Source organism: Micropterus dolomieu, unplaced genomic scaffold (genome assembly GCF_021292245.1).
Source record: "Micropterus dolomieu isolate WLL.071019.BEF.003 ecotype Adirondacks unplaced genomic scaffold, ASM2129224v1 contig_12969, whole genome shotgun sequence".
Taxonomy (NCBI): domain Eukaryota; kingdom Metazoa; phylum Chordata; class Actinopteri; order Centrarchiformes; family Centrarchidae; genus Micropterus; species Micropterus dolomieu.
In genome coordinates, this window is record NW_025741955.1 from 1 (window position 1) to 10,266 (window position 10,266).

A 10,266-nucleotide genomic window follows, 5' to 3' on the forward strand; every position below is an offset into this window, starting at 1 on the left:
TTTTTTGTAACCTTGGCCAGATCTGTGCCTTGCCACAATTCTGTCTCTGAGCTCTTCAGGCAGTTCCTTTGACCTCATGATTCTCATTTGCTCTGACATGCACTGTGAGCTGTAAGGTCTTATATAGACAGGTGTGTGGCTTTCCTAATCAAGTCCAATCAGTATAATCAAACACAGCTGGACTCAAATGAAGGTGTAGAACCATCTCAAGGATGATCAGAAGAAATAGACAGCACCTGAGTTAAATATGAGTGTCACGGCAAAGGGTCTGAATACTTATGACCATGTGATATTTCAGTTTTTCTTTTTTAATAAATTTGCAAAAATTTCTACATTTCTGTTTTTTTCTGTCAAGATGGGGTGCTGAGTGTACATTACTGAGAAATAAAATGAACTTTTTTGATTTTTGGAAAATGGCTGCAATGAAACAAAGAGTGAAAAATTTAAAGGGGTCTGAATACTTTCCATACCCACTGTATATATTCAATCATTCAATTTCACAGATTAAGTCATTTTTAAGATATCTAAGCAGTAAAACAGTACCCTACTGAAAATGCAACCTCCATAGTGAAAAGAACTAGATTATGTTGGCCTAAACTGGACTTCTGTGTGTAGGTTAACACTTCAGATCACACTGAGAAATAATGACTTTGTCAGAAATATGAAAAGTAAAGACTCTTCACTCACCTCAGGCAGAGTTTTCACCAGGCAGTAACATGAAGTTCTTTCTTCACACATTCTCATCTGTCTGTCTTCTACCACCAAGTCCACCACTCATGTTGGAAAAATTGAGAGGAGACAGGGTGAGTTTTAATCTTCCCATACTTCAGAGAAAGCCATATGCAGGGTGTTTATGAACTTCAGTGGTGTTTTTACACAATATGTCGGAATGTTTTGTCTCTATGGCAACCATTTTGTGTACATCCACATAAACCTGCTGGAAAAGTCAGATTACATTGAGTATTTTTGCATCCTAAAGATTTCCTGTTTACTCCCTAAACATCTATACGACAGGGACTCAGAGACCATCAACATCTAAGGTAGGCTGTTTTTTACAGGATATCTTTTTGAGTTTCCAGGACACATTCAATATTTCAGTTTAAGTTAAGTTAGCTAGTTCTCTCCACAGTGACAAAGGTTTACTGGCAAATATAAATTAGTGTGGTAAGTGTGAGAAATGTTTATCCACTTCCTATTGAAGATCTGTGTTTATTGTTAGCTATTTTACACTCAATACACCACTTTACATGGAGCTTCTGATTAAGACACAGTTGCTACAGCTGCATAAAAGGTTAATGAACGATAGAAAAGCTTGTTGCTTTGTGTTGCTCACAATGAGGCAACAGATGCAGTGGGAGGCCAGCCCACTGCAGGGTATCCAGTGACAGCACTGGCTTAACGTTAGGCATATGAACTGTCAAGGGCTGCAGAACAGAGAGATGAAAGGTATGGAGGGAGAGAGACACACACAAAGCCAGGGAAAGTCACAGGCACTTTTGTCTCACTGACTGAGAGGAATGACAAGGAGAGGAGAGGGACTAAAATGAGAAAGTCACACAGACGTTGCCTTAGTATTTGATGGAAGTAAGATATACAGATAGAAAGGAGAGGGAGGATGCAGTGTGAGAGGATGGGAGAACTTTGTGCAGAGTGAAGACCCTGACTTCTCTTTAATTCTCTCTCATGCTGAGTTTGAAAAAGTAGCATTTCAACAGTGAGCTCAGGTATAAGCTGGGATACATCTCTGAGTTGACATTTGTAGTCACTATTTCCTGTATATTTTTGTGATATGCTGCGTCTTTAAAAACTATGTTTGAAATATTACAATACAGAAGATGACAACACAAAAAATCATCTAAAATAATGTGCTTTAAATTGACCTAAATTCAACATTTTCTTCCTTCTAACACTATGATGACGTATATTCAGCCTTGCATAAAACACAAGCCTTTAATACAGTTGTAGTAGCCACATACTCTTCCCAGAATTGTATGATGATTCCACACAAGTTGGATGATCAACAACAAGGGATTAAGAGGCTATAATGATTGTGTGCAGGGCGGGATGAAGAAAAGCAAGGCCCCCTCTTCCAGGAGAGCTGAAATCCAGCAACTGTATCAATGCTACACCTCAGGCCAGACAACTTTGCCAGCCTGTGCCCTCCTCAGGTTCCTCCACAAGGAGCAGATGGAGCTCACAGCAAATGAGGAGACAGCAGAGAGTCTGATTGATAGATATGAGATTGAAGAGACAGGTAAGTGAAGGTAGAGCTGTGTACCATGCCATGCTGCTTGCTGCTCATTACAATGGGTAAAAAAAAAAAATGAATTAAGGACTAAGGCTTATTCACAAATGATGCTAATTTAGTTAGAACAGAAGTTAAGGCCTTAGCTCCAGTGGTGTCTGGCTGAAAAAGTAATTTGCTGTAAGACCAGAAGCAAGATGTTGAAATGACAGAAGGAAAATGCAAGAGTCAGGCACGTCGGTGGACTAGTAGACCAGATGTCTATGGCTAATTCACAGCATCACAAACAGCAAAACAGGAAAAACAACAGAAGACTGTAGTCTATGACAACTAGTCTGTGCTGCAGCTTAATTGAATACCTCACTTTTTACACTTTATGGTATAGTCTTTGAGTAAGACAGGGTTTTGAGAAGCAGTTTGTAGCCTTTCTAGTACAGCTATACTATACTATACTATATATATATATATATATATATAGCCTATACTATTTTTTGGATACTTGTTGAATTCATCCAAATTTTAACCAGAACTAAACTGCTGAATGTGAAAGCAGGTCCACAAGGTGTAATCTGTAGATTCAGCCTACCATTAGCAGCACAGAGGACATTTTGACAGCAGAAATGGTGCAGGTGAAACAAATTTAGTTAATGATGGCTCAGTTCCACCTCGTGTCCCAGTAAGCCATGAGAGTGAGCCAGCATGAACAATATCAGGACCTTGGAACTAGGAATGCAGTTGTTTTTAATGTTATTACTTACACCCAGGGCTTGACATTAACACCCGCCAACCCGCCAAATACGGGTGGATTTTGGCCGTGGCGGGTAACACAGTCACTACCACTAGCCACTTTGGCATGTTTAAAATTTGTAGTCTGGTCAAAAGCATAGGTCAAAAAGCATAAATAATAGATGAATTGTCTATGAAGATTCTCAGTCATCCAGGTCATAGTTATCCAAACCTTCGTAACCTTCGTTGGATAATGAATTGCAATATGACACTACGACACTACAACTCCCATGAGTACTACCTACACATAGTGTTTGCTCATTGGTCCATTAGTGAAGCCTACTGTCTTGCATGCTACTGACCAACGACACTGTCAACAAGAAGACGCTGTGGAGAATAAATCCGCGGACTGGCCGTCAGACCGAGGGCATAGTAGCCGACCAGTGTCGAGAAAAATATGCACAGCAGAATGAGAGAAAGAGAAAAGGCAGGAGGAAAGTGCCCTTAAATACTGTAAAATTACAGATACATTCATGATTAAGGGACGTGGCGTTATTACTTGCAGGGTTGCCCTTATATCACATTAAATTGTCCTATCACAACTAACTTTCCAGAGTTGATTATTAAAAATATAGAACTATGTTTCAATAAAAGTGGTCATGCCATATGAAAGCAAAATCCATCCATCCATCTTCATCCGCTTATCTGGGATCGGGTCGCGGGGTGAAAGCAAAATGAAAAAATGAAAAAAGATATATATGTATACTTGTTTCGTATCTCTACCTTATCAGAGCTAATGATAATATTAGTACATTTTAGCACACCATTGTAAACTTTAATTGTATAAAATATAATTTCCCATAAACTACAATTTGGCTTGTGAACATGCTGTGTGGCTAGTAACTTTGGAAAACCACTAGCCACATTGGCTGGTGCGCAACAAGTTATTGTCAAGCCCTGCTTACACCTGTGCTTTTCCTGCTATGACAAGCCAAAATGTTTGATGTGGAAAACGGTCTGAATTAAGCTAGGTGATTAGATGTTTCTCACAGTAGTGTTTCTTTAGAATTGTAGTAGACTTCTATCTTCTAATTTGTATGTATGCAATCTGGTACTTTTTAATCAAAGAACCAGATTCATTTCAATGAAGCTGCTCATCTTTTGAACTGATTATTCAGTTTTAAAGCCACTTTAATGTTGACGTACAATTTTAGTGTAGTTGTGTCCTTCAGTATCACTAAATCATAATCCATTCCATTTACAAATAAAATTAGTCACTCAGTAAGCTTTACCAAGTAGCTACATTTTGTGGAAGGTAGTTTCTAGTAGTAGCATGGCTCTAGAGATTGGTCTTTTGGTCAATGCTCCACTTTGTTCCTGACTGAAATAACTATTGGTTAGATTGCCATGATATTTTGTACAGACAGTCACCATGGAAGAATTCTAACTGACAAGCTAAACTAAGATGGTGCATATGGTAAACATCATACCTGCCAAACATTATTACACCTCCCATGATACCTGCTAAACATAGCATGTTAGCATTATTATAATTGTGTTATTGTGAAATTAGCATTTCACTCAGAGCGCTATTTGTACTGCCTAACTACGTCCTCACAGAGCTGCTAGCATGGCTGTAGACTCTTAGTCTTGTTATTCATTTGATTAGTTTTAATATGACACTATGAACAGAAATTTTGCTTAAGCTAGCAGGTGTTGTCCTCTTTTTAAACTTTTATTTTGCTGCTTTGCTAGTTTTGACTGTCACTGAGTTTTACTCTGCCCCTTCCTCATCTTCCAGCCAGAGAAAACAGGTATATGACGTTTGAAGGATTCCTCAGGTACATGGAGTCCAAAGACTGCAACGTGTTCAACATGGCCCACGCATCTGTCTACCAAGACATGGACCAGCCTCTCACCAGTTACTTCATCTCCTCATCACACAACACCTACCTGACTGGAGACCAGCTAGTAGGACAGAGCCACCTGGATGCCTATGTTTGGTAGGGAAGTACAGTTTACAGAATGTGTTCTTTTTCATGATGCAGCACTTTAGAAAACCAGTTCCCTACATGACTTATATCTGTAACCTGTATGCGATACAGTATAGGCTATATAATTGCATATACACAGGTTAAATTATATTTGCTATAAGCCACCATTAAATCGTGTCCATTTCATTAGTCTGATATGGCCAATTTAAATGTCCCTCAATACACTCTTTCTTAAGTCTCTCCTCCATACCAATGTATGTGTCATTCTCTCTTTTTCCTCTCATTTCATTGACCCACTCATGTGCTGAGGCAGACTGTGAATTTTCTGTGGTCCCTTTATGGAGTAATGGAGGTGATTAGAAAAGGGGCTGATGGCAGCAGAAGTCCAGTATTTATGGTCCCTGTGAAAGTGCTGAGCGGCCTAGCCAGCTGGTAGAGAGGAACCCTCTAAACCAGCGGCCTGGAAGCTCTGGTTTACTTAGATAATGAAAGAATCATCTATAGAGGAGAACATGAGTAGAAGGTGGATTTTTATAACTCCCACTATCTCACAGGTGGGAAGGAGAAAAAAAGAAAATGACTAAATGTATTTCTTGGGGGAAGAAATACTAGATTTACAAGAGCCTATATGTTGTGAAAGAAGGAACTGGCAAAGAATGGTGAAATTTGAAGATGCAGTTGACTGATTATAATTAATCACTGAAATGTTTAATTGTCTATGATTAAACTGTTTTAGCTTTACTTTACCACTTACATGGTAACTTAACTGTGTTTTTGTGGGAATAATGAACAGAACTGACATACGACATTCAAAGTGGTGTGACATTATTGTCTAATTGTGTCCTGTTGGCGTAGAGGTCATTGCTAGCTTAGCATAAAGACTAGAAGTAGGGAGAAACAGCTAGGCTGGCCCTGTCAGAGTTCCAAAATACACCTAGCAGCACATTTAAAGGCCACACACGAACTCACTGTATCTTGTGTGTTTATATCATGCACAAGTAAAGTAGAACAACTAAAAGTATTTATGCTAAACTAAGCCAATCGCTTCCCAGCTCTAGTTCTGTTCCAGACAACATGATCAAACTCATTCTGTACCTTGTAACCACCTGTTCTGGATTTAATATAAAGTTGTTACAATTAAAAATATAATAAAAAAAAAAAATTAATAGATAACCAAACTGCCAAAATATAATAATAAAATAGAAACTAGATAGAAATGATGATGTGCTGAAGATCCATCAGTCATTCATTCTCTGAAATGCAGGAGGCAATTCGAATGCGACTTGCAATACAAATTTTTTTTTTCACTCACAATAGTAGTGGGGTTACAAAGCACAACTTAGAGCAAGACAGTCATTATGGCATTTCTGTGACTAGAGGAAACATAGCAGGAAACTAAAGTGAAAGAACAACATACATGGACTCCAACTGTTGAAACACACGACAGGCGCATATTTATGTGTGCCATCATTTAAATGTAAAACAGCAATAAATTGTTCGATTTCCCAAAAGGCAGAACCATTCCAGATTTGAAATGTCTGAATTGAAAGGGTGATAAAACTTTGCATCAGGGTTGCACGAAAACATATCATTGCCACCCCTGCTGTGAAAATGATTTTTGTCCACAACTGACAGAATGCCATATATTTTAACACTAAAACACATTCTGTACTGTATAAATCTGAACATATTTTTTAATATAAAGAAAACCATTTTCTGGTGTTAAATGAGGAGCAGATCAATATCCACTGAAGTAAAAGAAGCTGCTTAAATACATGATTAGATTGTGATGTCTGCTACACATTATTCACATGTATTGATATACAGTAGTTTGTTAAATGTATGGAAGTGTTTATGATGGTTCAACTCGTGAGAACTTGACCTGAACTTGTGCATGGAAAGGAAATAGCTCAGTTTAGGTTGTGCCTCAACTCTTAACTCCTAATTTCTGACACAGTACATGTGTACAAGTGCTTATCCTTGCCTTGTCACAGCTCAGTGTGTGTGCATGTGTCTCCGTTTATTTGCATGTGCTTGTGTATGTGTGCGTTTGTGTGGCACAGTGCTCTTAGGAAAGGCTGTCGCTGTCTGGAGATTGACTGCTGGGATGGGCCAGACATGGAGCCTGTAGTCTACCATGGCTACACCCTGACCACCAAGATACTCTTTAAGGACGTTATCACCACTGTAGAGCAACATGCCTTCGAGGTAACAGCAAATAGTATATTACATGCCATATATTTTCAGGAGTAGTGCACCAGTCATCTAACTCAGCGTTCACGCTCGCCTCCGTAAGCTCCAGGAGTCCCTACGTAGCTGCATTTGCTCTAATTAATAGCTTCTCTGATAGTAATGTTTTGCTTGCAAGTTGTCTTTGATTCAGGCAGTTTAGGCCATTCTCTGTGATGTGTCTGGAGATGTAGAGCCCCCAGAGAGAATCGCATATCCAGGTTGATGATAATTGTTGAAAATAGGGATTTAATTGTGATTTTTAAAATGTGATTATTTCTCAACAGGTGTCTGCTTACCCCGTGATCCTGTCATTAGAAAACCATTGCTCCCAAGAGCAGCAGGTGGTCATGGCCCAGTACCTCATCTCTATCCTGGGGGACAAGCTGCTGAGAACTCCCTTGGATCACCCAACAACTGGAGACCTCCCAAGCCCAAATGTAAGACTTGAAAAAGAGAGAGCTTGGCTATCTGAGTGGTAAATCATAAGCAGAATCTGTGTTTAATGTTAGAGCTGCTAGCGCAGGCAGAGGGATGATAGCGTTTGTATACAGAAATCCTCATCGTCTGTCATATAGCGACGCAAAATAAGTAGGAAATGAGACCTTTTCAGCATCACAGAGGGCCTCATTAGCCTCTTTCTGAGGCTTCCTGTGCCTCTCTCCTTCACTGGTAAGCAGGGGTAGCAGGACGTCTGCATTTGAAAGCCTATTAAATCTCTGAGAGATTCACAAAATCTAATGTGATGTAGTTGATCCTGGGAAGTGTCCATCATTTTAAGTGTGCTGAGGCACTTGAGCTGATTGCTCATTTAGATTAACCTGTTTGGGTTCAGACTACTCCTCTGAAAGCATCTGCCTCAACCCATGACTGAGTGGCCAGCCTGAAAGATGCTGGCAGTGTCACTCCAGTCTATTGAATATGACGAGAAGGATGAAGGATTTTTTCTCCGTGTGCTTTCTCACCGGAATTTCTTTGCTGGCTCTGACTTCTATGGCTTTAGAATGTACTGCAAAAAGCATGAGTTGTGTTTTAGTGTGCATATAAAATTTTCTTCCCCATATTGTTTTTTATCTTTATGACTCAGGAAGTAGGGGCTTACACAGGAGCCTCAGCACTATGTACTCAGCACTCATGACTATTAAATGCTCAGCAACTTGAACACTAAATCAGTGTTTATGTGTCACATTCATGCAGCAGTTCACACCACATGTTACCATCCAGTTAGGAAAGCAAAACCATTATAAAATACTCAGAACTTTTCATTATCTTAAACTCCACTCCACTCCACTGACCAACGTTTTCATCAAAGCCAGAAAGAATGGAAAACCTAATGGTCTTCCCTCTGTTTTTTCCAGCAGTGTTATTGTAGGATTAGAAATAAGATGTAGTTCATTAACAATTTATTACTCTACTTTATTCTATTCATACCATAAACATGTGCAAAATTATCTGTGTGAACCCTCATATGATATCCTAAGTTAATTCAACTTAAGTAAAGCCTCTGTTTTAGCTCTCCAGACTATCATATTGTATAACAGCAATGAAAAATGAAAGAGTGCAGTGCCAAAGAGAGAGCTACATCTTATAATGTTCATACTATATGGATTCACACAGGTTGTTAATGTTAGGAGATCTGTAATTACTTTGCATATTCTGCCTGCGCATACAGTATGTGAAGCTGATAGAGTGACTTCCTGCTGTGTTGTTTCCCATGGAGCTGCTTCCAAGTCCAGACCATAATGTTTTTTTACTTTTGGCATAGGCCTAGTGCTCCTCATCTGCATAAAGAGCCCTATAGATTAGCAGCCAAGACGGTGAAATGTAGCAGCAGATTTGTGATTGAGTGATTTGGTACACCTGCAGCTTTTTGCTTCTTTATCCTACTAAACCTGGATGTGTTTATGCACTGGTGTGGATGTGGCTACTGTGTGACTCTTTATCTTTTTGACAAATCAGAGAGGGGGCGGTTCGTGCAAAGCAGGTGTTTTGATGTTTGTGTCCTTAGTTTGAGGATGCAGGAACAGAGTTTGTTTGACTGATGCATCTGTGTGATGGTTTTATGAATGCGGGGGTGAATGTACTTGCTCATTATTAAGGTACCTTTGCATTTTACTCATGCTGTATGTGTTTTTGTGGGGATGTCAGGACCTGAAATATAAGATCCTCATCAAGAATAAAAAGCTAAAGCCTCAGATTAAGATGGACACAGCAGGGACAGAGGCAGAGGAGAGTGTAGATGAGGGAGAGGATGAAGATGATGATGATGATGAGGAGGAGGATCATCAAAGCAAAGCAACGTTCTGGGCTTCCAGAAAGGCAGGGTCAAAGATAAAAGTAAGTCTATGAGATTTAAGAACATAGAGATACATATAGATATGGTTGAATGTACACTGCAACACTGCAACCAATAAGGTGATGGGACCAAAAGGTAAAGCTTTATAATAATAATAATAATAATAATCTTTATTTTTAGAGCACTTTTCAAAAACAAGTTACAAAGTGCTTTAACAAGTGTAAAGACAATAATACCCAAGAGACAATAATACAAAAACAATACAAGATAAAAGCATGAAAACATTGAAAAGACTAAAATACACGTTTAAGATAAATATAAAATTAGTAAAATAGAATAAAATAAAAGGGATAAAATAAAGTCAAATAAGATCGGGATAGGCTCTCCTATAAAAGTATGTTTTAAGAAGGGACTTAAAAGAGTTCACTGACTCAGCTGACCTGATTTCCTCGGGCAGGCTGTTCCAGAGCTTCGGGGCCCTGACAGCAAACGCTCTGTCCCCTTTAGTTTTCAGTCGAGACTCTGGAACAGACAGCAGACCTCTGCCCGAGGATCTCAAGGTACGTGCTGGTGCGTATGTGACTAAAAGTTCAGAAATATAACAAGGTGAGAGGCCATGAAGAGCTTTAAAAGTAATCAATAGAATTTTAAAGTCAATTCTAAAACATACTGGGAGCCAGTGTAATGAAGCTAAAATAGGAGTAATGTGGTCATATTTCTTTGTTCTGGTTAAAAGCCTGGCAGCTGAGTTCTGGACAGTCTGGAGTCGATCAATA

At 39.1% G+C, this 10,266-nt stretch overlaps 1 protein-coding gene across 1 annotated transcript; it reads left to right on the forward strand.

Moving 5' to 3' along the window:
* The first annotated feature begins 893 nt into the window (after positions 1-893).
* Positions 894-9,574, forward strand: LOC123966244 (1-phosphatidylinositol 4,5-bisphosphate phosphodiesterase zeta-1-like). Its single transcript, XM_046042441.1, has 6 exons — positions 894-1,040; positions 2,059-2,254; positions 4,773-4,974; positions 7,029-7,173; positions 7,482-7,634; positions 9,343-9,574. Exons 2-6 carry the CDS (start codon positions 2,065-2,067, stop codon positions 9,541-9,543), a joined length of 891 nt encoding a protein of 296 aa, XP_045898397.1. The 5' UTR covers positions 894-1,040; positions 2,059-2,064; the 3' UTR covers positions 9,544-9,574.
* Positions 9,575-10,266: the final 692 nt, after the last annotated feature.